Source organism: Malaclemys terrapin, chromosome 23 (genome assembly GCF_027887155.1).
Source record: "Malaclemys terrapin pileata isolate rMalTer1 chromosome 23, rMalTer1.hap1, whole genome shotgun sequence".
NCBI classification, from domain to species: domain Eukaryota; kingdom Metazoa; phylum Chordata; order Testudines; family Emydidae; genus Malaclemys; species Malaclemys terrapin.
Window position 1 is genome coordinate 10,995,557 of NC_071527.1, and position 27,078 is coordinate 11,022,634.

Here is a 27,078-nt window from a genome sequence, read left to right on the forward strand (position 1 = left end):
TGATCACATGTCACTGTAAGACTTCATTACCCACTTGCCAGCACACACATATACAGGAAGACTTACAGGTAAAAGACAGCCATCTGCAGATAATTGTCCTGGTTAATGGGAGTCATCAAGATTCCAAACCACCATTAATGGCTCACACTTTGCATAATTACAATAGGCCCTCAGAGTTATATTTCATATTTCTAGTTTCAGATACAAGAGTGGTACATTTATACAAATAGGACGATCACACTCATTAGATCATAAGCTCTGTAATGATACCTTACAAGAGACCTTTCACATGAAGCATGTTCCAGTTACATTAGCATATTTTCATAAAATCATATAAAGTGCGTCACACCCATCATGATCCCCACCTGGTCCTCCACTCGGCAGGCCCCTGAGCTGTGTGGAGCAGGCTGGATCCCCGGCAGTGGGTGGGAGTGGATGGCCCTAGGAGCGCGGTGCGGAGGGCTGGCTCTCACGGCTGAGCCCCAGCGGCTCCAGGTGCAGCCACAGCCCGTTCTCGCTGCGCAGGATCAGCTCGGGCTTGCGCCGCACAGGCCTGCTCTCATCCAGCCGCACAGCGAAGCGCAGCAGCGTCAGCCCCAGCACCACCTTCATCTCTGCCATGGCGAAGTTCTGCCCGATGCAGTTCCTGCGAGAGAGCCAGGTGTGTCAGCCGGTGCTCTTCGCCCGGAAACCACACGCCATGTGAGGGCAGGGATGGGGAGCAGGGACAGACACCCCAGAACCCACTGCCTACAGGGACAGACAGATGCTGGGGGGGAGCCCAACCCCCTCTGGGAGAAGGGACAAATCCTCAGCAATAACAGCTGACCCCAGCACTGACCAGAGGCCACCTCCTGTGTATCCCACAATGCTTCACTGCAGCCAGGGCACCAACAGGGAGCCGCTCGCTGGTGGGCAGCCGGGGGGGGGAGGAGGGAGGAGGCAGTTCGTGCGGCGATGGGTTCTGAGCCCAGCAGGCAGGTTACCTAGGTCCAGCAGAGAAGGGCATGAAGGCCAGCGGGGGCTGGTTCTTGACGTTCTCTAGGTTGAAGCGGTGCGGGTTATAGACCTGGAGCAGCAAGCACAGGGCACAGTGAGGGGAGCGGGGGGGCAGGGCTGGGGTCCCTGAGCCAAGGAGGGAGCAAAGGCAGCCCCCACACCCAGGTGCAGCATGGACACCAGGCTCCCGAAGACCGAGCTGCCCACTGGGGCCATGCGCTGGCAGCGGGGATGGTTCTGCCTCCACCAAACACTCAGAGCCGGGTCAGGCCCAGTGACCCAGCCCTGCCCAGTGAATGGGGGTGCGACCCTCACTCCCCTCTAGGTGAGCTCAGGGGCAGGGGGAAAGCGTCCTCTCTGGGGAGGGTCGCTGGGAATAGGAAGCTGCTAGACTGTTGGCACTTCAGCACCCCCTAATGCCACGCTGAGGCACTGTGACAGCACCCCCTACCGAGCCCCCCAATTCACCCCCTGCAGCACAGCGCCCCCTAGTGCCATGCTGGGGCACTGGGCCAGCAGTGACTGCGAGGGGACAGCACCCCCTACTGAGCCCCCCAATCCCGCCCCCTGCATCACAGCACCTCCTAGTATGATGCTGGAGGTGGCCGTGGGGTGGAGTAGAGCCAAAGGGGCAGAACAGAGTGACCAGCGATACCTGGGGCTCCGGCCAGACAGCAGGATTGTGATGCGTCCCGTAGATACTGATCAGACAGATGTTCCCTGCCAGAGAGGAAACTGCCTCGTTAGAGAGGAAAGGAAGAAGGAAGGGAGGTGTTGAGGGCCTCAGGGGTTATAGGCCCAGATCCAGTGCCATGCCCCTGGCTGGGGGGCAGGGAAGGAGGCTGGCACCTTTGGGTAGGACACATCCGTCGGGTAGTTTGATGTCCTCAGTGCAGCGCCGGGATACAGCTGGGACAGGTGGGTGCAGGTGAAGACTCTCCTTGATGCACATGGTGGAGAAGGGCATCTGGGACAGGTCCTCCCTGCAGAGAGCAGAGCCCCGGAGGTGGATGCATGAGAAGCCCAGTGTGAGCCCATGAGCCAGGCACTGGGGCTGGGACAGACTCGCATCTGCATGATGTCACAGCCCAATGGCCCCCTTCCCTTAGGGAGTCCCCAGGGACGGTAGATCAGCATTGTATATTGCTAACTCTGTTGCAAGCATCGCAAAGCATTTTGGGGAGGGGAAACGGTGTGTGAGTGGAGAGTGGAAGATTCCTTTGCAGGAGTAGGAGAGGCTGAGATGAAGGGGAAGAAAGAAGAAAGCAGAGAACGGGTTAACTCAACCCAGCAGCTAGCAAGCTCAGTCCGAAGATAAGAAGCTGACTCCAGTCCAAAGCCAGCTGCTACCTGCTAAGACAGAAAGGGCACTGGGGAGCAGCCTAGGCCCATCTTGCAGGGGAAGCCCTCCAGCTTGTGGGGCTGGCAGAGGTGAAGGGACCCCAGCACTAGGCATGGATGGGGGGAAGGGGAGGGCAGCGGCTGTGCTAACCCTCACAGGTGGGGCGGGGGCTGTGCTGGGAGTAAAGGGGGGGGGGCACACAGGCCCTGGAAGTGGTGGTGCTGGTGGTCAGCACTGCACTGGACAGAGCCAGCACTGCAGCCGGAGCAGCCATCTCACCATTCAATCTCCTCCGACTCCTTGTCCCGCATTAAGTCCTTGATCTCCTCCTGGCAGCGCTCCTGGTACTCGGGGTGACAGGCCAGGTTATACAGCACCCAGGAGAGGCCGCTGGCTGTGGTGTCGTGGCCTGCAGGGAGAGGCCAGCGCAACATGAGAGATGCCGGGGGGCCAGAGAGGGACCATGGAGAGTCTGGAGCTGGAGTAACCCTGCCCGGCTCAGCTCCTGCCAGCACCTCCTCTGGGGCCTTGCTCCCTGTGACTCTCTGGCAGAGCCAGTGGGAACTCCAGGCCCCTTGTGCATGGGGGGTGAGTGGGGTGACTCTGAGCATCTGCCCCCTCTAGCATCCCCCTCTATTGCTGGGACTGTCTGGCAGTGCCCAGGGGCAGATCTGTCTTAGCACCATTTCACGGAAAGGCACACTCAGGTCACTGAGAGTCAGGGATTGAACCCAGCTCTTCTGGCCTCCACCGCCCCCCCCCCCCACCTGAGCCATGTCATCTGTGGAGACCCCATCCCCCCACATGAGGCTGTGAGGTCAGCAGGAGGGCCACCGTCCCGCCCGCCCGCCCAAGGCGACTTCTCACCCTCAAACATGAAGGTGTCGGCCTCAGCTGCGATGTCCTCATCTGACAGGTCCTGGCCGTCCTCATCCTGCACAGAGCACACACTGCTGGACGGGTAACCTGGCTCCCACGGGGCCCAGCCCACACCTGCCCCATCTCCGAGCCTGGGAGAATGTGACATCTCTGGGTGGAGTGAGCTAGGCCATCTCCCCTCCACACCAGCCCGGGGAAAGAGGCAGCCCCTGCCCTGCCCCACAGCCCCAACCCCAAGGTGGGCTCCCCCTCCCCCCATGCCCAGCCTGGCTCTGGTGTTCGAGCTCCCCAGAGGTGCCCAGGGCCGATGCAACCTATTAGGCATCCTAGGCGATTGCCTAGGGTGCTAGCATTTGGGGGGCGGCATTTTCTTCGGTGGCGACCGCGGCAGCCGGATCTTCGGCCACTCCGGTCGTCGTCAGCGTTTCGGCGGAGGGAGCTGGGGCAAGGGGGAGGGGGGAGCGGGGAGGGCCGCCTGCAGCAAGTAAGCAGAGGGGTAGCATGCAGGAGAACTCCCCGTCCCAGCTTATCTCTGCTCCGCCTTCTCCCCTGAGCACACCGCCCCGCGCTGCTTCTCTCCCTCCCAGGCTTGCGGTGCCAAACAGCTGATTGGCGCCGCAAGCCTGGGAGGCGGGAGAAGTGGAGCAGCAACGGCGTGCTCAGGGAGGAGGCGGAGCAGAGGTGAGCTGGGGTGGGGAGCTGCCACACGGGGCAGGGGGGTGAGTCCTGATGTGACAGACATCACACAGCATCTTCCACCTGGCAACGTCCTGCCCAGACGTGAACGAACCACCAGCTCCCGAGGGCACGGCTTCCCACTGTGCTGCCTTGGCCAATAACAGGACATCAGTGACCTCCTGTGATGAATTGGGACTGTTCTTAATGTTTCTTCTGAATACTGTGTGGGTGCCTCAGTTTCCCCAATGCATTTCTTAAGTCTCTAGGTGGTGGGATAAAGGCCAGTATGCATAAATCACTGACACTCTGTCTCCCTGGCAACAAATGGCCAGGGCCCCTGCCCCCCTGCAAGGAAATAGCTAAAGGTGAACAAACAGATCAGGAGACCTCCTGGCCAGGGAAAGAGACAAAGCCCAGAGAAGGAGGGGCTGGACGGGGTTTCAGTTTGTAGCTGGCTGGGGACTAGGAGTGAGGGCAGATGGGGGTGTCTGGCTCATGGGACCTCAGAATGAACCCGGCCGAGGGGTCCAGTTTGCTGTACCTACAAGCTCTGTTTTAGACCGTTTTCCTGTTATCTAATAAACCTCTGTTTTACTGGCTAGCTGAGAGTCACGTCTGACTGCGAAGTGGGGGTGAGTGCAGGACCCTCTGGCTTCCCCAGGACCCCGCCTGGGTGGACTCACTGTGGGAAGTGCACGGAGGGGCATATGCTGAATGCTCCAAGGGCAGACCCAGGAGGTGAAGCCATGTGAACTTCTTGCCCTGAAGATAGTCTGCTCCATGGGAGAGGAAACTCCCCAAAGTCCTGACTGGCTTTGTGGGGAGCAGTTCCAAAGCATTGCCCAGGGACTCCGTGACAACTGGTGGCAGCGGTGGGATGTACTGCGCCTCATGAATGGCGCTTCTTGCAGTAAGTGACTGGGGAGCAGAAAAACAGAGGGGGGATAATGAGGACCAGGTGTGCTGAAAGCTCAGAGAGGGACGGTTTCAGGGGGCGATTAACCTCTGGGAGTGTGTGACCAGCGAGAAGGACTGTTGGAGGAACGGCGTCCCCCTGAGGACTGCAGCGAGCAGTCTCAGGGGCAGAAGAGCTTGCCACTCGACCCTAGGAGACAGAAGGACTTTTGCAGTAACAGGGTTCCCCTGGGGATTGCAGCCAGCGGTCCCAGGGGCGGAGGAGTCTGAAGCTCGACCCTGGCAAAGAGGTGGTGACCACGAGAAGGGCTGGCACACTAGGGGTCTTCCTGGAAACCATGGGGGAGTTGAGAGCACACGGGCCTCTGAGTCCAAAGCAACTTGGGAACAGCGGAGTGATGGCCTATCACCATCTCCTTAAGAAGGACATTGTAATCCTGTGCAAAAAGAGAGGGTTACGCATTGGAAAGTTCACCAAGGCACAGTTAATCATGAAGCTGGAGGAGGACCACTACTCTAAGGAGCAGATTCCTGACCCAGATGGGGCTACAAGAGGATCTGGGAGCAGCTGGAGTGGTAACCAGGCATCCCCAAAAATCTGGTCCCCAACCAGACGAGGGTCTTCACGATCGGGTTCCCCATCAGGGGATCAGAGATGGATGGAATTGGAGCTGAGTCCGAGAGAGCGACAGGACCGTGAGAGAGAGCAAGAGCCTGAGGAAAAGCAACAGCAGCATGGACTGGTGATGGTGGAACGGAGAGGCATAGGGGGCTTCCCAGGGGTGAGTGGGGATAGACCCTGGGCTGCCAGTTCCGCAGGGAACCTTGACACTAAATTGCTGCCCCTGGTTAAGGAGGGAGGGGATGTGGATGCCCACTGCACTGCCTTCACACAGGCGGGTGATTTGAACCAGGGAGACCCTGCGGAAAAGCCCCGGTATCTAGCTCCCTTGCTGTGTCCCAAGGCCATAGACACTGTCAGCCAGATGGGTGGGGTGGTGGACAGGCTCCCACTCCTGGCCCGGGCCTATATGTCTGTGTGGAGTCTCCTGGGCTCAGGCCCCTTGGACCCCCAGTGGGAGCGGAAGATGGGGGTCAATGGGGAGACATGACTGGGGTGGCAAGACCCTGGGATGGAGAGAACTGTTGTCGGGCCCCAGGTGGTGCAGCTGCAGATGCTGAGGGGCTCTGTGACCTGGGTGAAGGTCCCCGGGATAAAGGCCCTCGCCCTGCCTATGGCCCAGATCCCTGTGCAGACGCAGGTGGGGTTGGACTGGCTGGTCGTTGGGGTTCTCCAGGATATCGGCTGTGAGGTCCTGTTGGGGAGTGACTGTGACTCTTTGGGACAGGATCCAGGCCCTGCTACTGTAAGGGCCGAGGATTTGAATTTGAATTAAGGGAACCAATTGGCTAAGATGGAAATGGTCAGTGAAAATGCAAATAACCTGGCTGGCAGGAGGGAGGGGCTGCTGGGCTCAGAATACCTGCCTACCTGTAACCAGATCCCTGGGGCTGAGTGTGTCGGAGAAATGTTCCCCGCCCACCCCCCTGCACACCGGAGAGGGGACTCACGCTGGCTCTGATGCTGTGACCAGAGCCGGGAGCTCGCTGCCTGTAGGGTGACCAGATGTCCCGATTTTATAGGGACAGTCCCGATTTTTAGGTCTTTTTCTTATATAGGCTCCTATTACCCCCCACCCCCATCCCGATTTTTCACATTTGCTGTCTGGTCACCCTAGCTGCCTGCCCCCACTGGGACAGCAAGGGCAGCGCTGAGCACGGTGGGAGCTGAGACCCCAGCTGAGTGGGGGGACACACAGGCAGGGCAGGTTGGCTGCCAACCAGGTTTGCCTGGTCCAGAAGTGCTGCTGGGAAGTGATTCCATAGCAGGGAGGAAGCTACCAGGGACAGGGCTCAGGGGGGCTGTGATCCCAGGGCTAGCCAGCCAGAGGGTCCCATTCCCTCCTCCAGCAGATGATTTCCAGACCGAGCTGTGGAAGGATCCCTCCTTGGAAAAGCTAAGGGAACTTGCTGGCCACTGCAAACCCCTTTGGGGAAGGCTGCAGGGACAGAGTCCTGTGGGAGAAGGGATTCCTATACCAGGAATGGGCTCCCCAATTTCCCCATCAGGTGTTCCCCATTCAGAGTCACTGGGAAAGTAGCACAGAACCTGGAGAGAGAGGTCAAGGACATGCTGGCTTTAGATGTGATCCAGCCGTTCAACAGCCCATGGGCCTCACCCATGGGGCTGGTCCCCAATGAAGCCAGGATGATCTGGTTTTGTGGGGACTATCGGAAGCTTAAAGCCATCACCGTGTCCGATGCCTACCCCATGCCTAGGCCTGGGGAGATTCTAGGCAAGCTGAGGGGGATGGAGAACTTGGCCCTGGCGTACATCGATGACAGGTGTGTCTGTAGCCAGACCTGGGAGGAACGTGTGTCCCAGGTGAAGAGGGTGCTGGGCTGCCTCAAGGAGGCAGGACTGACGGTAAAAGCCAAAAAGTGGAGATGATCAGAGATTGGTCCATTCCCCAGACCAAGAAACAAGTCCAGGCCTTTATCAGGATGGCTGGGTGCTACCAGAGGTTGGTACCCTACGTTAGCCCCCTAGCTGCCCCCATCCCTGAGCTATGTGAGGGGGTAAGCCAGACAAGGTGGTCTGGACCGAGCAGGGTCAGAGGGCTCTCTGTATACTGAAGAAGACTCTAATCCAGGGCCCGGTAAATCTGGTAAACCCAGACTTTGCCAAGCCTTTTGCAGTGTTCATCGACGCCTCAGATGCAGGGCTCGGCACGATGCTGATGCAAGCCGATGCTGAGAGGGGGAGACACCCCATCGGGTACCTGAGCAAGAAACTGCTGCCCCGGGAGCAGAACTATGCGGCCTCCGAGAAGAAATGCCTGCCCATGGTGCAGGCCCTTAAAAAGCTGCAGCTGTATCTATTTGGGCAACGCTTTAGTGTGTATGCTGACCACTCTCCTCTGACGTGATGGTGTCAAATGCAAAGGGCTGAGGCCAAGCTGCTGGGGACAGAGACACCTGTTCAGAGGGTTGCCAAGGTCAAGATGGGGGTTCTTAACCAAGAGAGCCCGAATTGCAGCCCTCCAACCTGGAGCGCTGGGAAAAGACCCAATCCCAGTTTAAACCCCAGGGGTATTGGGGTGGCAAAAGGGCACAGGCCGCATAAACCTTTCCACATGCAGCCTGCAAGTGCCATCAAGCACAACAGACCCACAGGAGGGCCTGAAACTGGAATGTCCTGGTGTAACTCACACCAAGGAATGGGAGAGATGATGGGGCATCCGTGGGAACGTTGGTGGGTTCGAACTTCCCCAGGTCACTGGCTAAAGTGACCTCGCCCAGTTCAGTCTCGAAGGGAAGAGAGATGTAACGAAGTGGGACAGTTCTTAATGTTTCCTCTGAATACTGTGAGGGTGCCTCAGTTTCCCCAATGCATTTCTTAAGTCTCTAGGTGGTGGGATAAAGGCCAGTATGCATAAATCACTGACACTCTGTCTCCCTGGCAACAAATGGCCAGGGCCCTTCCCCCCTGCAAGGAAATAGCTAAAGGTGAACAAAGCGATCAGGAGACCTCCTGGCCAGGGAAAGGGACAAAGCTCAGAGAAGGAGGGGCTGGACGGGGTTTCAGTTTGGAGCTGGCTGGGGATTAGGAGTGAGGGCAGATGGGGGTGTCTGGCTCACGGGACCTCAGAATGGACCCAGCCGAGGGGTCCGGTTCGCTGTACCTACAAGCTCTGTTTTAGACCATGTTCCTGCCATGTAATAAACCTCTGTTTTACTGGCTGGCTGAGAGTCACGTCTGGCTGCAAAGTGGGGGTGCGTGCAGGACCCTCTGGCTTCCCCAGGACCCTGCCTGGGTGGACTCACTGTGGGAAGCGCACGGAGGGGCATATGCTGAATGCTCCAAGGGCAGATCCAGGAGGTGAAGCCATGTGAGCTTCTTGCCCTGAAGACAGTCTGCTCCATGGGAGAGGAGACTCCCCAAAGTCCTGACTGGCTTTGTGGGGAGCAGTTCCAAAGCATCGCCCGGGGATTCTGTGACACCTCCCCACCCCCATGGAGCAGGCCCCCCACCACGTTACCTTGGCCAAGAGCAGGATGTCAATGAAGTCCACCGTCTTGCCCTGCTTGGATTTGAGCCAGGCCTCCCTGCCCAGGTGGCTCAGGGCCTGATGGCGCCGCTGCACCACGTCGGCTGTGAAGCGGTGCACGGTGTCGCAAGCGCGCTGGAAGCGCCGCCCGTCGGGCGTCAGGTAGTACAGGAAGTCCCAGTGCAGGAGCAGGCGGTGCTGACGTCGCACCACCAGGGAACTGAGCTCCAGGATGGCCGCGATGTAGTCACTGGGCATCCTGCAGCACAAGAGGCCAGCATGTGACTGACAGGCCGGGGCGGGGGGTGCGCCCTGATCAGAGCTGAGGGATCCTGGGGGGCTGGGCCTCGCAACAGAGCGATCATGTGATCTCCCAGCCACAGGATCTCTGGGCCGGCCGGTGGGGAGGGGACTGAGCTCGGGTGTCTCTAGCTGCTGCTGTGGAAAGCGTTAAGCATCCTGCAGGATAAATGACTCAAATTCAGTCCTTAAAATCGTATGGGGAGACGATGTTTGTGGTTTTGTGTATTTACGTATTTATTGGTAGAGGTCAACAATGTCGTCAAACAGTCCCTGTCTATGCTGTATTCTGTTAATTCAGAGATCAAAAGAACATCTTAGCATTTAAATGAATTGTAAATGCAGGATATCGCTGTATTCCTCTCTTTGAAATGTATAGCCAATCATTTGCGAATGCTGGAAAAACAGGCAACTACCTTATATTAAAAGAACGAGGAGTACTTGTGGCACCTTAGAGACTAAAACATTTATTTGAGCATAAGCTTTCGTGGGCTAAAGCCTGCTTCATCTGATGCATGCAGTGGAAAATACAGTAGGAAGATATATAGATATATCTATCTATCTACAGAGAACATGAAAAAATGGGTGTTGCCCTACCAACTCTAATGAGACTAACATTGGCCAAACCGGACAGTCTCTACGCAAAAGAATAAATGGACACAAATCAGACGTCAAGAATTATAACATTCAAAAACCAGTTGGAGAACACTTCAACCTCCCTGGTCACTCAATTACAGCCCTAAAAGTCGCAAAAGACTGGGAGTGGATGAGTCATTACACAAACTAAAAACTATTTCCCCATGCTAATTTTCCCCCTACTGTTACTCACACCTTCTTGTCAACTGTTGGAAATGGGCCATCCTGATCACTACAAAAGTTTTTTTTCTCCTGCTGATAATAGCCTACCTTAATCGATTAGTCTCATTAGAGTTGGTATGGCAACACCCATTTTTTCATGTTTTCTCTCTCTCTATATATAAGATATATACATATATCTTCCTCCTGTATTTTCCACTCCATGCATCTGATGAAGTGGGCTTTAGCCCACGAAAGCTTATGCTCAAATAAATGTGTTAGTCTCTAAGGTGTCACAAGTACTCCTGTTCTTTGTGCTACAGACTAACACGGCTGCTACTCTGAAACCTGCCTTATGTTAATTCATGTAGCTAATTACTGGTGATGGACCTACTTCAAAATGGCCCTGATTGCCTGTTGTTGGCCTAAGGATTCGGACCTGTGTGACGTTATTGACATAAACTGGGACCGTATAGATCATTGTTGCAATCAAGGTCCTGTAGTGGCACCCAAATCTTGTATAAAGGGGGTCAAATGGGGTGTCTAGGACAAGGTTATGGTTTACTGGTTATGATTATGCTGTCTATGTGTGTGTATCAGTTTTGTAGTCGAAGTTATGAATATTGGCTCTATACTGTCTGTATGGCAAACTTATGCTATGCTTCTGGGTGACATCCCAGACAAGCTGAGATTAGCTCTGCCTAGCCTGCTTGATGGCCCATTAAGGACCATCAGCTATACAATGGACCCATTGAGAGAAGGCAGATACGCCTTGTAACTCAGCAAAGTATGCAGGGACTGGCCCATGTGACTCCAGACTCCATTTTGCGGTAATTTTCCACAGTAAGAACAAAGAGGTGTTCTTACACCTGGAAAAGACTATATAAGGCTGATGCCTCATCTCCATTTGGTCTTCAATCCTGCTTCATACCTCTGGAGAAACTTTGCCACAAGCTGAAGCTTTGAACAGAGGACTGAGGACCCATCCCAGCGGGGGATGTATTCCAGAGACTTGATTTGAACCTGCAGTTTATTCCATCGCTGCTGCAAGCCTGAACCAAGAACTGTGCCATTACTGTATGTAATTGATTCCATTTAACCAATCCTAACTCTCATCTCTATCTTTTTCCTCTTATGAATAAACCTTTAGATTTTAGATTCTAAAGGATTGGCAACAGCGTGATTTGTGGGAAAAATCTGATTTGTATATTGACCTGGGTCTGGGGCTTGGTCCTTTGGGATCAGGAGAACCTTTTTCTGTTACTTGGGTACTGGTTTTCATAACCATTTGTCCCCGTACGAGTGGCACTGGTGGTTATACTGAGAAACTGGAGTGTCTAAGGAGATTGCTTGAGAGACTTGCGGTTAGCCAGTGGGGTGAGACCGAAGTTCCCTTAGTCTGGCTGGTTTGGTTTGCCTTAGAGGTGGAAAAAACCCCAGCCTTGGGCTGTAACTGCCCTGTTTAAGCAATTTGTCCTGAGTTGGCACTCTCAGTTGGGTTCCGCCAGAACCGCATTGTCACAACCTGTCAAAGAAGGCCTGGAGTTTTATAAAAGACCCTTGGGTCCTGAGCCTGTTTATCTCAGATCTGTTTGAGGCTTCATGCAGGGGAAGCCTAAGTCACAAGGACTGAGATCCCAGGTCTGACAGGACCGCCCTGAATATAAACATTGGACTATAACCAATGGACTATTTCTGAAAGAACTCTTTGCATCTACAAAGCTCAACATCTCTGCTATAAATCTGAACCTCAAGAATGATACTCATGTCTGTATGTATACCGTTCTTTTAACCAATTCTCTCTTTTCTGATTTTAAAAAAATTGACTTTAGTTAATAAGAATTGGCTGTAAGGGTGTATTTGGGTAAGATCTGGAATATTCATTAACCTGGGAGGTAACGTGTCCGATCCTTTGGGATTGGTAGAACCTTTTCTGCTATATGATGAATAAGATTTTCATTGATCCTCATCATATTTGACTTGGGTGTCTGGGTGGAGGCCTGGGCTGCTTTAAGGGAACTGTGCTGTTGACTTCTGAGTAGCCAGTGAGGTACAACAGAAGCTGTTTTGCGCTGACTTGGTAAATCTAAGTATTGGAATGTCCACCAGCTTGGAAGCTTGTCTGCCCATTCTTTGCAGGTCACCCCAATTGAGTGACCTCAGTTGGCTCCCCTGGAACCCCAGTCACAGGGACCATAAAGAGCCCCAGACACGAGGGGGGAGAGGCAGCATGGCCCAGGCAGGCTCCAAGGAGCCCCCAGGCTAGCGCAGCCTGTTCCCTGGGTGCACCGCAGACTCTGGAGTGTCAGGGGGCCCCACCCCCATAGGGCAGCGATGGCAGCGGGGCATGGGAGATTGGTCATTCAGCGGGTGCCTGTGGGTGATGGGTGGGGTTCAGGGCACAGCTGGGCCTGGCAGGGATGGAGAAGTGCCCCTCCCCATCAGCTGGACGGAATGAACATGGGTTTGGCAGGAGCCGATCTCGGACTCCTCCCCAGAGCAGGCTGATGGGTCGGGACATCCTGGTGTGAGCAAGTCCAGCGTGGGCTCCTCAGGGTCACGGATCACCTCACTGTGGCAGAGATGGGAACTGACTCCCTGCCTGCCAGGAAACCAGCCATTTCCCCCGTCGCTGCCAGGTGAGGCTCCAGCCCAGCGCTCAGTCCTGTTTCTGGCAATGGGGTCCGCTCTGAACTCACACGCTGTGGGCAGAAATGCTGGGCTCCCAGTAGGTCCCATAACCAGCCCGGGGCCCGTCTACACTAATGTGTAGTAAAACAGGTACAAGCTGCAGACGAGGGCCTTGCAGTACATGTATAAACTAGGGGCAGGAGGGTTCTGGGGGGACAGGACTGAGGTGAGGAGCTTCCTGGCAGCGAGATGCATGCGACAGCAGGATCATTCCCCCAAGAGAAGCACAGCACAGCCATGCCGACCCCACAGGCGTTAGCAGACAGAACCAGTGATTGGAAGCACCAAGCACCAGCCTCTGCCCAGTGAGCTGAGGAGCTCCACTCCCAGTGCTGACCAGGGCCTGGTGCAGCCACTACAGCAACCCCCCCACAGTCACCTCCAGACCCCCCACTGGAGAGTCCCTGCCCAGGCCTGCAGTAACACCGTCCCCACCCTGGGATCTCCAGTTCAGGGACCATTCCATGGATCTGGATGGGCTCACTGGGGCCAGGCCAGGAAGGGAGGGACCCTGCAGCCCATTCTCCCCACTCTGACCTCCCCCCAGTGAGGGGGCTCCCACCCTCGGGTCAGCTGGAGGAACTGCCCCTGTGTCACTCACTCCTGGCAGTTGCTGTTGTAGCTGAAGACACATTTCTGCAGACTGTCCAGGGTCATGAGGCTGACCTGTCCAAATATGTCCAGGGAGGTGGAGCCTGACGCCACCAGCCGGCGCCACTTGGCCTGTGGGAGAACAGTGCCCGTGAGAGCCGCACAGCCACCCGCAGGGACAGCCCTGCAGAGCCCAGTGCCCACGCAATGCGGGTGGGCCAGCGTCAGAGACAGGCAAGCAGACAGGGGAGGAGGTTAGTGGACTGGTGCAGTGACAGGGCTGGGCATGGGGTAGGGGCAGGTGGAAGAGGAGTGGGCAGGCGGGCGGGTGGGCAGGGTATCGGTTCAGTATATGTCCTGGGGTAAGGGGGGGTGCAGGGCCAGAGGCACAGCGTAGTGATGGTGCAGCATATTCCATAGGGTGTGGGGGAGGCAGGAGTGAGGGCAGGTTGCTGGTGCAGCATAATCCACGGGAGGAGGGCACTAGTGCAGCGTGTGCCGTGGGGGGAGTGTCACAGGCAGGCTGGGGGTGCCAGGGAGCCAGGGCAGTGTGTGCCGTGGGGAGAATGTCATGGGCAGGTTGGTGGGGGTGCAGATTGCCAGGAAAGTGTGTGCCGTGGGGGGAGGGTCCTGGGCAGGCTGGGGGGTGCCAGGGTGCCAGGGCAGTGTGTGCCATGCGGGGAGGGTGCATGGGCAGGCTGGGGGTGGAAGGGTGCCAGGGCAGTGTGTGCCGTGGGGGGAGGGTACATGGGGAGGCTGGCGGGAGGCAGATTGCCAGGGCAGTGTGTGCCGTGGGGGGAGGGTACATGGGGAGGCTGGCGGGAGGCAGATTGCCAGGGCAGTGTGTGCCGTGGGGGGAGGGTCCTGGGCAGGCTGGGGGGTGCCAGGGTGCCAGGGCAGTGTGTTCCGTGGGGGGAGGGTCACGGGCAGGCTGGGGGTTGCAGGGCAGTGTGTACCATAGGGAGAGGGTACATGGGCAGGCTGGCGGGAGGCAGATTGCCAGGGCAGTGTGTTCCGTGGGGGGAGGGTACATGGCAGGCTGGGGGTTGCAGGGCAGTATATGCCGTGGGAGGGGCCAGAGGCACAGGCATGGATTTGGTGCAGTGGGGGGAGGGGAGGTACTCACATGCATGATGTCAGTGCTCTGGTTGAAGATCTTCATGTAGGGCTTCAGGATGTCGAAGTGGAAGGCTGGCGTCAGCATGCGCCGGTGCCGCACCCATTTCGCACCATTGCTCAGCAGCAAACCGTCCCCTGAGATGACAGGCACTCGGCTCAGAGCCTGGCAGCCATGGCAGAGATCCCGTAGCCCAGGCCCCCAGCAGCCCCCAGGTCACAGCCAGCTGGGGAGCTCAGCGAGAACCAACCTCCCTGGTGCACGTTGGGCAGGCACGAGAGTGTGCACATGTGTGCAATGTGTGCAAGGAGCGTGGGTGGGGGTGTGAGTGAACTTGCAGGTGCATGCGTGTGGGTGTGTATGTGTTTGTGGGGCACATGTGGGCATGAACATGCAGGTGAATGCGTGTGTATATGTGCAGGTGCATGGTGGTATGTGCAGAGAGGTGTGTGCGCATGTCAAGGTGTGTGTGTGATCCTGTGCAAACCCATGTGCTGGTGCTCACGGCTATGGCATGAGTAGCTCCAGCTCCACACCGACATAAGAACGGACAGACTGGGTCAGCACAATGGTCCATCCAGCCCAGTGTCCTGTCTGCCAACAGTGGCCATATTTCCCCTTAATCGTCTCTTTTCCAAGCTGAAAACTCAGTCTTTTTAATCTTTCCTCATATGGAAGCTGTTCCAAACCCCTAGTAATTTTTGTTGCCCTTTTATGAACCTTTTCCATGCTTGCATGCATCTGATGAACTGGGTATTCACCCACGAAAGCTTATGCTCCAATACATCTGTTAGTCTTAAAGGTGCCACAGGACTCTCTGTTGCTTTTTACTGATCCAGAAAGGACCTTCCATCTTATCCCAGGACAGCTTACTTTGCTTACGAGCCTTTGGTGAGGGAATTTTGGTGAGTCATCCCCCTTCCCTTGGTCAGTTAGGGACTGTGATGAGCTAATGCGCACCTGACCCTGAATGGGTGGGGCATAGCCAAGAGGGAAGAAAGAACATGATAAAAAGCAGAGACATTTGCCATGCTCTTCCTCTCTCTTCCACCTACATCAACGGACACCACCACCACCAAACAACTGAAGCGCTGAACAAAGGGGAGAGCCTGGCTGTAGAGCAACCAGACAGCCTGTGGTGAGAAGCATCTAAGTTTGTAAGGACACTGAAAGTGTTAAGAGCAGCTTAGAATGTGTTTTATTTTTATTTCATTGGACCAAATCCAATTTGTTTTGCTTTGACTTATAAATCACTTAAAATCTATCTTTGTAGTTAATAAATCTGTTAGTTTATTCTATCAGAAGCAGTGCATTTGGTTGAAGCATGTCAGAGATGCCCCTTGGGATAACAAGCCTGGTACATATCAATTTCTTTGTTAAATTGACAAACTCATATAAGCTGGCAGCCTCCAGCAGGCATAACTGGAGACTGCAAGATGGAGGTTCCTAGGTTTGTGTCTGGGACCGGAAATATTGGCTAGTGTCATTCGGTTGCACAGTCCAAGTTACATGCCAGAGGCTGTTCGTGAAGAGCCCAGGAGTGGGGGTTCTCACAGCAGAGCAGGGTAAGGATGGCTCCCAGAGTCAAGGATTGGAGTGACCTAGCAGATTACTGGTCTGGATAGCACCAGAGGGGAATGTCACACCCTTCTTTTCCCACAAGCCCGTCCCCTGGGGTCCAGGCCCCATGACACCAAACACAAGATCCAAGCCCAGAAGAAAGCTCACTCACCCAGCCAGGGCTTCAGGAAGCCGTAGGACATGTAGTCCTTAGGAGCGATGGCAGCTGTGGGAGAGACCAGAGACGGGGCACACCCGGGGGTTAGTGCTGAGACACACACATGGCTCGAGGGAGCAGAGATGGGGCACATCCGGGGTTTAATGCTGAGAGACACACATGGCACAGGGGGGCAGAGATGGGCGCACCCCAGTGTTAGCACTTAGACACACACAGTATGGGGGGTGGTATTGGGGTGCACCCTGGTGCCAGCGCTCACACACACATACACAGTACAGGACACAGGGAAGGAGTGCAGGGCTACTGATATCAGAGCCCCAGCTGGAGCTGCAGCGCTTATTATTCTGGAAAGGTATAATGAGTGGGGTTCTGCAGGGGTCTGTTTTGGGACCGGCTTTGTTCAATATCTTCATCAACGACTTAGATATTGGCATAGAAAGTACACTTATTAAGTTTGCAGATGATACCAAACTGGGAGGGATTGCAACTGTTTTGGAGGATAGGGTCAAAATTCAAAATGATTTGGACAAATTGGAGAAATGGTCTGAGGTAAACAGGATGAAGTTTAATAAAGACAAATGCAAAGTATTTCACTTAGGAAGGAACAATCAGTTTCATACATACAGAATGGGAAGAGACTGTCTAGGAAGGAGTATGGCAGAAAGGGATCTAGGGGTTATAGTGGACCACAAGCTAAATATGAGTCAACAGTGTAATGCTGTTGCAAAAAAAGTAAACATGATTCTGGGATGCATTAACAGGTGTGTTGTGAGCAAGACATGAGAAGTCATTCTTCCGCTCTACTCTGCTCTGGTTAGGCCTCAAATGGAGTATTGTATCCAGTTCCGGGCACCGCATTTCAAGAAAGATGTGGAGAAATTGGAGAGGGTCCAGAGAAGACCAACAAGAATGATTAAAGGTCTGAAGAACATAACCTATGAAGGAAGGCTGAAAGAACTGGGTTTGTTTAGATTGGAAAAGAGAAGACTGAGAGGGGACATGATAGCAGTCTTCAGGTATCTAAAAGGGTGTGTCATAACTATAAAGGGAAGGGTAACAGCCCTCCTGTGTACAATACTATAAAATCCCTCCTGGCCAGAGACTCCAAAATCCTTTTACCTGTAAAGGGTTAAGAAGCTCAGGTAACCTGGCTGACACCTGACCCAAAGGACCAATAAGGGGACAAGATACTTTCAAATCTTGGTGAGAGGAAGGCTTTTGTTTGTGCTCTTTGTTTTGGTGGTTGTTCGCTCTTGGGACTGAGAGGGACCAGACATCAATCCAGGCTCTCCAAATCTTTCTGAACAAGTCTCTCATATTTCAAACTTGTAAGTAAACAGCCAGGCAAGGCGTGTTAGTTTCATCTTTGTTTTCTCGACTTGTAAATGTACCTTTTTGCTAGAGTGTTTATCTCTGTTTGCTGTAACTTTGAACCTAAGGCTAGTGGGGGGTCCTCTGAGCTCTTTAAGTTTGATTACCTTGTAAGGTTATTTTCCATACTGATTTTACAGAGATGATTTTTACCTTTTTCTTTAATTAAAAGCCTTTGTTTTAAGAACCTGATTGATTTTCCTTGTTTTTAGATCCAAGGGGGTTGGCTCTTGATCCACCAGGAGTTGGTGGGAGAAAGGAGGGGGATGGTTAATTTCTCCTTGTTTTAAGATCCAAGGGGTTTGGATCTGTATTCACCAGGGAATTGGTGAAGAGTCTCTCAAGGCTACCCAGGGAAGGGAATTAGCATATTGGGAGTGGTGGCAGCTGACCAGATCTAAGCTGGTAGTGTGGCAAACCCAGGAGAACCAGCTATAAAGGGGGGGGGGCGGGGGATAGTAATCAGTCCCAGGGGTTTAAAAGGCCTCTCCCAAGCCACTGAAGAGAGAGAACCATGGGGAAATAAGGTTCAGCTGGGCAAGGGGTTACTAGGGAACTAATTAGGTTCAGCTGGCTCCAACTGCTTGGGATTTTTTTAAACCCTTCCCAGCATGGAAGGGGGAGAGAGAGAGAACGACCAGGACCGCTGCCAGTAAATTAGGAGCAGCAAGGAAGGCCGCACTCTGTCCCCAGAAGGGAAGACAAACAAGCACAAGGGACTGACTGAGGGAAGGAATAGCCAGACCCTGTGCTACCTACAGGGTTTTGCTTTGCCAAAGCCTGGGTCTCCAAGGCTAAAAAGGACTGAGCCTGCTGAGGAGAAGGAGGTACTTTGCCACAGTAGTTAAGCTTAGAAGTTTTCATGCAGGCCCCCACATCTGTACCCTAAAGTTCAGAGTGGGGAAGCAGCCTTGACAGGGTGTCATAAGGAGGAGAGAGAAAACTTGTTCACCTTAGCCTCTAAGGATAGAACAAGAAGCAATGGGCTTAAACTGCAGCAAGGGAGGTCTAGGTTGGACATTAGGAAAAAGTTCCTAACTGCCAGGGTGGGTAAACACTGGAATAAACTGCCCAGGGAGGTTGTGGAATCTCCATCTCTGGAGATATTTAAGAGCAGGTTAGATAAATGTCTATCTGGGATGGTCTAGACATATTTGGTCCTGCCATGAGGGCAGGGGACTGGACTCGATGACCTCTCCAGGTCCCTTCCAGTCCTAGAGTCTATGAATCTATGAAAGGGGCAACCACAAGAACGTGGGTCTGTCCAGCACCCGCCTGCTCCACAGGCTGTTTCGTAAGGAGCACTGGAGCATCCCCCTGTGAAAGGAGCCCCCGTCAGACAAGGCAGAGCCCTGCTGGACACCCTGCTCCAGGCTCCTCCCTAGCTGCCAGAAGGGCGGCTGCTGGGGCAGCAGGACAGACTCAGTGAACAGGGTGAAGGAGCCACACAACGGGGACCAGGCGCTGAGCCACCAGGCCCCTCACGCAGAGCAGGCTCTGCTCCGAGCAAGTCACGGACAGGCAGGACACGGGGCGCAAGCAGCATCCGCAGCCTGGGCCGGGTCTGCGGAGTGACAGACACTGCACCTGGGGCAGTGCCTGCGACCCACGGGAGCTTGGCAGTCACGTGGGGCCTTCACAGTACAGAGCTTGGCATCTTTAAAACTCCCTATTTATTAGTTGTAATCCCCGGCTCCAGGAGCGGGGTGGGATCCTGTGGCTACAGCAGGGCCTGAAGAGGGCTGGGAGCCAGGACTCCTGGGTTCTATTCCTTCTCTTCCATGGACTCGCTGCATGAGTCCCCGGCCTTCTCTGGGCCTCAGCGACTCCCCGCCTCGCAGGGATGTGTGAATGGCTGGCGCTCGGGTGGGCGGCACTGGGGACAGGTGAAGGGTTTTGGCAGGCCTAGTTCCCTCAGACTGACTGGCTGCAGCTGCTCCTCTCCCTGGGTTAGCCAGAAACTACCCGCTCCTGCACCACTAACCCCAGGGCCACCCCGTCTGCAGATTCCCCCCTCCCAACATCCCACTAGTCTCACAGCCATGCACCCCCACAACAGTATCTGCCCCATACTCTCTGCTTCTTCCCATAGGCCCCCCCAAGAACACTGGCCATTTGGTCCTTATGAGTCCCCCCCGACCTGTTTCTCCCCTGGACCACCTCCCTCATTGTCCCCTTCACTCCACAGCCCTGCCGCACCCCTTTGGAACCATGGACTGCGCAGATGAAGGGTAGCAGTGGAGGGTGGTCCCTGAGTGGCTGGATGCTATCAGACCCACTGGGCTGACCCGACTCACCTACCACCAGCCCCAGCAGCCAGGGTCACCGGCAGGGATGCAATAAACCTTTGTTCCCAAGAGTCACTGGCCCAGAGGCTGATGGCAGCTCCAGCTGGGCTTTAGCCGGCAGCCAGGGGAATGTGCTCCTCTCAGGACACTAGAGGCTGACTACAGCCTCTCCCCTAACCCCTCCCCTCTCTAAGGACCCTGGGTTGGCAGGACCTAGCCAGACAAGCAGCCCAATGGGCAGCCACATGCCGAGCTGAGCTCAGCCTGAGACCTGAGCCGTTCCCCAGCCCCGACAGCCAGGCAGCTTCCGCCTCAGCCCCGTGGAGGAGGGCTGGTCCTCCTGGCCGGGGGCATTTTTAGGGAGTAGCTGCCCTGTCACCAGTGGGCTCATGTCCCCAGAGGTCCCATCATACCGGGTGCAGCACACACAACACAGATAGCTGCAGGCACCTGCTGGGAATCCAACACCCTGCTAGCCCCAGGACAGTCGGATGGACGGACGGACACACGAACTCCTGGCGCTATGGCCACCCTCACTACCTGACTCCAGCAGCACAGGTTTAACGACCTCTGGGTGGAAGAGCCGCAGAATGGGAAACCAGGGGCCAAACCACCAAAGGCAGGAGTGGCTGTAGCGCCCGATGAGCTCATCTACGCACTGCATCCCCTCCTCCATGTTCTGACCCTACAACGAGGAGCCATGGGTTAGCCACGGGCCAGCTGAGCTCCGGCCACGTCTCTGGCCAGGGCAACGTGCTGGGCCCAGCGCCCAACTCAGCCCACTGCAGGAGCAGCAGCTCCCCGGGCAGATGCACTGCTGACTGTTCTCAGCATGCCTCCCGCTTCATTTCTAATGGGGGAGGGGAGACTGCCCTCACCTGGATGGGATCACTTGGGGCTCCCTGTGTTATCGCAAACACGGGCTCCCAGCTGTTCTCTGTGCAGAGCTGAACTCAGGGGCTAAGTGGTCAGCGTGCATGAGCCCTCAGCCCTGGCATGAACTAGCTACGTGCATTCACACAGCCCCGGCACTGCACCCCCACCCAGCACTGCTCTGCCATCCAGCTGAGCTGAGCAGGAGAATGAGTGCTGAGCCGCCCCACTGGACTGAGGGCTCCTGAGCCCTGAAGCACCCCTGTCCTGGCACAGTGACACACAGCTCTGCTCCAGGGAGCAACTGACTGCTCAGACCCAGCCGCTGGCTTTGAGGACTAAAGCCAGACCTCTCCCTCCTTGTCCTGCCAAGCCAGCCAGGCACTGGGGGAGGGAGCTGGACTCTGGTCCTGCTGCTGCATCAGCAACGGGATTGTTTACAAAGTTCCAGGACACTGAACTGGGTCCCTGGGCACAGCCCCTAGCCGCTGGGATGGGCAGCAGTTCAGGGGTGAGCAAACAGGCCCCAGCTTAGCTCCACGTGCTCTTGGCCCTGCGGGCCCAGGCACCACTTGGAGCAGGGCTAATTGGAAAAAGTGGCAGCAGTATGTGAACGGGAACAGAGATGTCGCCTCCACAAGGGAGCAGGAGAGGCTGGAGCAGGAGCCCCCAGGCCAGGGAGCACCGACCAGGCCGGGGGCTGGACTCCTTCGGAGTCTGGCTCCAGCTCATTGCATGGCCCCCTGCAGCACACAGCCCCAGCAACTCGCTCACCAGAGCGGGGCCTGCACTGGTGGTGCTGGGGGGGGGTAGCTGCACAGACCCCTCACCCTCTGCTGCACCCGCTGACTCCTCTCGGCACCCGGGTGATTAGAACTATGAGACACCAGCGCACTGGGCAACCGGCCCTGGCAGGGGCCACTCTCCCTGGGCAGCAGGGACAGGACAGGGCCAGCACGGGCTCCCCACGTCACTGATCATTGCTGGCCATCACTAGGGTTACCATACATCCGGATTTTCCCGGACATGTCCGGCTTTTGGGGCCTCAAATCCCCGTCCGGGGGGAAATCCCAAAAAGCAGAACATGTCCGGGAAAATAGGGACATGCGGGGCTGGCGGTGCTGGGCTGGGGGCCGGCGGTGCGGGGCCGGGGGCCGGGGGTGCTTGGCCGGGGGCCGGCGGTGCGGGGCCAGGGGCCGGCACCCCAGGGCCCAAGCCGAGCCAGGCTGGAGACGCTGGGGCCGGGGCCAGAGGGAGCCGCTCAGTTGGGGCGGGCAGACTGGGCCGCGCCTCCTCCCCCCACCCCCCGCAGCTTGCCTGCTTCAGGCTTCCCGCGAATCAAATGTTCGCGGGAAGCACGGGAGGGGGCGGAGTTGGGGCAGGGGCGGGGGCGGGTCTTGGGGCGGGGCCGGGGCCTCGTGGAGTGTCCTCTTTTTGGACACTCAAAATATGGTAAACCTAGCCATCACTACCCTGCCACTGGAGTGTGTGCATGTCTCTCTCCCCCCCCCCCCCCCCCCGCCGGGTCCCCAGCTGCTCATGCAAGACCAATGATGACACAGGGTCCCAGTGGGGAGGTGGCTCTGCTTCCCACCCCTGAGAAGTTCACCCAGGCAGTGGCCTTGGCCCTGCTGCCCAGACTGTCCTGAGCCACCAGCCTGCCCGGGCTGGAAGGGTCTTTGCTGTGCAGCAGGTCCCGCTGAGTGCTGCCTTCGGCCTGCCCTGCATGGCTGGTCTCTGCTCCTGTTGTTCCCAGGAGCCCCGGGCACAGCACTGCTGGAGCTGACAGCCTCAGTCCTGGCTATGGACCATTGGCTCTCCATGCTGGAGACAGCCAGTCTGTGCTCCCTGGGCCCAGCAGAGGAGCTGCTACTGCCAGTGGCTCTGGTGGGGTGAGGGCTTGTCCATGGCTCCCTGGCAGCACTGGGTGCAGGGGGTGGCTATACCACAGGGGCACCATCTCCCCTCTTCCAAAGGGGGAGCAGTAGCTGCCAGGGAGCTGCAGTCTGCCGCACCTGGACATGCTCTGCCTGCTCCTGCACTCCTTGCCCCCCTCCCCAATGGGTCCCAGGGGCATCGCCGAACTCGGCCCCATCCCCTTATGGCAGCAGGCAGCTTCTGGGTGCCCCTGGATCCAGAGGGTAGCAGGGGCTGGCTGGGCTGGATTCCCCAAAGCAGCAAATGACACAATCTCTCAAGAGCCAAACAGGAATCGGCACAAACCAGGGCACAAGGAAGACCCCCACGAACACCTGGCCCACACAGCGACATTGCCCCATTTTATTCCCATGCCTCCCTAAACAGAGCACGTTGATGGCCTTCGCCCAGGGTGAGCTGGTGCAGACACTGGCCTGCAGCAAGAGCAGTCACATCAAGGCAGCTGGAGAAGCTGGACTAAGGCAGCCCATCCTCTGGGGGGATCCAGAACTGCCCGGGAGGAAGGGGATTCTGTAGAGCTGCAGAGCCCAGCCCGTCCGACGGGGTTTCCAGTGCAGCACGGCCCCAGAGACAGACTAAACTTCCTGGGCAGAGCTGTCCCACAATGGAGCAGGGAGGCAATGGTCCCTCCCTCCACTGTGCCCGCACCTCAAATAGGACAGTGACAGCGGCGGAGGGGTCTGGGAGGAGCCACCAGAACAACTCAAGCGCTGCAAAACCTGCCTCTCTGGGGGAGGCTACAGGAGCCCAATGGATTTAATTTCTTCAAGAGCAGGGAAAGAGGTGCCTAGATCCCAGCTACCAGCCCCTCCCTGGGCAGGGATGCCTGGCAGCAGAGGGCTCTGCCATCCAGCAGACAGCGGCTGAGTGAGATCCAGCAGGAACGAACTGGCAACGCAGTGCAAGTGTTTGACAGGGAGGGGAACGAGCCCTGGGAACAGCTGGCCCAGGGACGCAGGGGCTTTGCCATCCCTTGGAGACTTTACATGGAGATGGGCTGTCCCTTTGTAACGCTCCCTCCAGCACAGCCGGAAGCTCGGGGCTGGCTGCAGGGAGCTCTGGGGAGGGTCTCTGGTTTGTGTGACATGGGCAGTCAGATTAGAGGAACAGAACGGTCCCTCCTGGCCCGACCCACCCTGCATTCAGCTCTGGGCCCCCTGGAACTCTCTCTACAGTAACCCAATGCCAGCTGTCAAGGCCAGAAGAGGCTGCTGGGCCCACGCAATGCAGAACCCAGGGGAGAGCAGCCAAGGTGGCAGGTCAACCTGGAGCAGAGTGAGATCCAGGCTGGACAGTGCAAACTCTGAGGACCTATTGCTGGGAGACGCCCATTAGCTTCCCAGGCAGATTGTCCCCTCTAGTGCCTTCCCCAGGACTCTGGTTGGGCTGCTCTGCAGGGCCTCAAGTGACTGACTCCGAGCCCTGCTCTGGGGAAGATCTGGAAAACCTTCATACCAGCATGATGTCACACTGGGGTAACGGACTGGCTGGGAGCCCTGTCCCGTGAGATGTTCACAGCTAGCCTGGCCAGGGCCCTGGAGAACAGACTGCTGGGGCCAGTCCTGCATAGGTTCCCCAGGGGATAGGCTAGAGGCCAGGCTCCAGCCCCAGCCGGAATATTTACACTGCCATGTAACAACCCCACAGCCCGAGCCAGCTGACACGGGCCAGCCACGGGTGTGTACGTGCTGTGCAGACACCCTCAGAGTCTCACCACCACCCCCAGGAGCCAGCGTACCTGAGGCTGTTGTGATCGGCTTGAGGTAATCAGGGTGCACCAGGCACAGGACTGGTAGGAAGGGCCCCATCCATGTCACAAAAGCCCGGGAGAACGTAGCCACTGTTTGGGACGCCAAGCTCAGCCCCTCCTCACCAGGCATGAACTGCAAGAGGAACAGGGCAAAGTTAATACAGGTGTAACCCTTCTGCCCATCTGAGTTGGCAGCAACAAGGACCGGGTTCAGGATTTAGGGGTTCCCTTCCAATAACACAAGGCAAAACCGTCTTGAGCCCCCACCCAGTGACCTGGGACAATTACATACCACCCCCCGGGGGCCTCTAAGAGGCAACACTTCCCCTCTCGCAAGCCCTGAGTATGAGTGTAGCAAAATCCTTTTAATAAAGGAGGGAAACAATGTGGCATTATGTTGGGGAAACACCACAAACAGGATTCATAACAGAAACCATGAGCAAAAGACGCACCCCCCAAGTAAGTTTGGCAGTGTCCTTTTCCCCTTAGGGTCTTGAGTCCAGCAACCCAAAAAAATCACCCCAAAGTCTCTGTCCCTGGTCAGTGCAGCACCAGAGTTCAAAAGTTTATCTGCAGAGTTTTACCTCCCAGCCTGGGGAGGGTGCGGGGGGAGGCACCTTACGTGGTCCGAGGCCGACTGCCCCGCCTCTCCATGAGGTTCTGCTGCAGCCTTCTCCGCGAGCCTCTCCACCAGCCTCTCCACTCCCTATCTCCCCTCACTTGCCTCGCGGCTGCTTCAGGGAAAACATGTCTCACTCCAAGCACACAGTTGGGTCCCCTAGGTCCCTCTGTGCTCTGAGGGGCAGAGTTCCTGCAATGCCTGATATCACAGCACAGCACATGGTGATTGGCTATGGCCTTGCCACAGCTACACCAGGTGGGGCCATCCCACCAGGGGCTTTATAACCCTCCCTGCTCCACAGCAAGGTGACCGAACAGGCCCCGGGGCCACTCACCACCAACTCAGGCAGAGCCATTGGGGTGCAGCTGGCTGGCAGGGCTGGCACGGGGCTGGGCCAGGGAGCATGGCAGGGGCCAGTGATGAGCAGAGAGGCTTCTATGGATTGGTTCCCTTAGAGCCCCCTGCCACTGGGCAAGTGTCTGGGCACCGGAGCCCAGGGCCACCCACCAGGGCACATCCCACGCTCAGCCTCAGGCCCTGCCTGGAGAACGCTGCATTTGAGTGCAGGGCACTGGGTGGGAAGGGGGCCATTCACCCCCCCACACACTCTGCATGTTGGCCAGAGCTCCACCTGCCCCATCCAGTGCCAGAGATCGGGGGTGCATTAGAGCCAGCAGCCATTGGAAGGGCCCCATCCACAGCAGGATGGGAGCAACAGTGTGGCCGATGCCTCTGCCTCCAGCTCAGGCCCTCCTCGTTGGGTCAGGAAGTCTGAGTTCAGATGCTGCTCACTCTGGTGCCAGACGGGACGTGTGCTCAGAACCTGGTGGAGCTGTCCCAGGACCCTCGTCTCCTACCCCTGCTCGGTCCTAGCCCCATTCCCATGTGTCTGATGGATGGGCACGACTCCCTGAGCGACCTGCCAGGCCATGCTCCCCTGGCCAGCACTGGCTGGGACCAAAGCCCTTCACCTGAATGGGAGGGAGAGGCCTGAACCAGCTGGGTCACCTGCCCCCAGCCCTCTCAGGGGCTATTCCACCAGCCCCTCCCTTGGGATGGGCAAGGGTGGCTCCTGCCAGCAGGGATCAAGCCATGTCTCAGTGGCAGCAAGGAGCAAGAGGGGAGAGAAGACACTCACCCCCTCCCCACCCCCACGTGACATGATACCCACCATCCCCAAGTGCCCCAGCAGCCAGTTGCGACGCGGGGGCTCCGGGAAGCAGCGCAGCCGCTGGCAGTTCACATAGTAGCGGTGCCAGGAGCTCCCCAGCTGCAGGAGGGTGCGGAAGAGCAGGGCCAGCAGGGCAAGGAGCAGGGCAGAGACGGTGTAGGCACGGAAGGGGGTCCGTTCCATGCTCAGCAGCTCTAGCACCCAGTCCGTGAGCGGCAGCATCCTGCGGGGAAGAGACAGGGCTGTCACCGGGGGTGAACTGCCACTGGGTCCCTTTGTTACAAGGTGTATGCATGTTACTGAGCTGCTGAGAGGTCGATACGCTGGAGAGTAGGGATAGGGTCCGGAGTGACCTAGACAAATTGGAGGATTGGGCCAAAAGAAATCTGATGAGGTTCAACAAGGACAAGTGCAGAGTCCTGGAAGGAAGAATCCCATGCACTGCTACAGGCTGAGGACCGACTGGCTAAGCAGTAGCTCTGCAGAGAAGGACCTGGGGATTATGGTGGACGAGAAGCTGGATATGAGTCAGCAGGGTGCCCTTGTTGTTTTAAATTATTAAAATATAAACTAAAGTAAATTTCAAAACAAAAAAATGTTTCAAAACAAGTAGTCAACTTTTGATTCCAAGAATATCGAAATGGAACACTTTGATCACCTGTCCCCCACCTCCCAGGCACAGCTGGCTCCTTTCCTGCCCTTCCCCCCTGCACACACCGGCTCAGGGCTGCCGCACAGGGCTGGACCTTGCCCCAGCTGCCTGCAGGCTCAGTGCGGTTCCCTCACAGCCGGAGCCGGGACCCTCCTGCACGCAGCTGGCTCTAAGCTTTTACTCCCAGTGCCTCCAGCTCCTGCCCCCCTCCCCTCATAACAGCTGGTGCTGGGCTCTCCGGGGGGCATAACAGCCA

At 56.7% G+C, this 27,078-nt stretch overlaps 1 protein-coding gene across 2 annotated transcripts; it reads right to left on the minus strand.

Moving 5' to 3' along the window:
* Positions 1-115: 115 nt before the first annotated feature.
* LOC128828177 (ultra-long-chain fatty acid omega-hydroxylase-like) lies at positions 116-26,392 on the minus strand. Of its 2 annotated transcripts, XM_054012614.1 has the most exons (12): positions 26,171-26,392; positions 24,366-24,510; positions 16,152-16,205; positions 14,429-14,556; positions 13,313-13,434; positions 8,917-9,184; positions 3,209-3,275; positions 2,621-2,750; positions 1,849-1,982; positions 1,655-1,719; positions 987-1,069; positions 116-646 (listed from the first exon to the last, which is right to left on the minus strand). In XM_054012614.1, exons 1-12 carry the CDS (start codon positions 26,390-26,392, stop codon positions 442-444), a joined length of 1,623 nt encoding a protein of 540 aa, XP_053868589.1. In that variant the 3' UTR covers positions 116-441. The 2 variants fall into 2 exon arrangements, with proteins under 2 accessions (XP_053868589.1, XP_053868590.1); XM_054012615.1 differs by lacking the exons at positions 16,152-16,205; positions 24,366-24,510; positions 26,171-26,392 and adding an exon at positions 20,357-20,465.
* Positions 26,393-27,078: the final 686 nt, after the last annotated feature.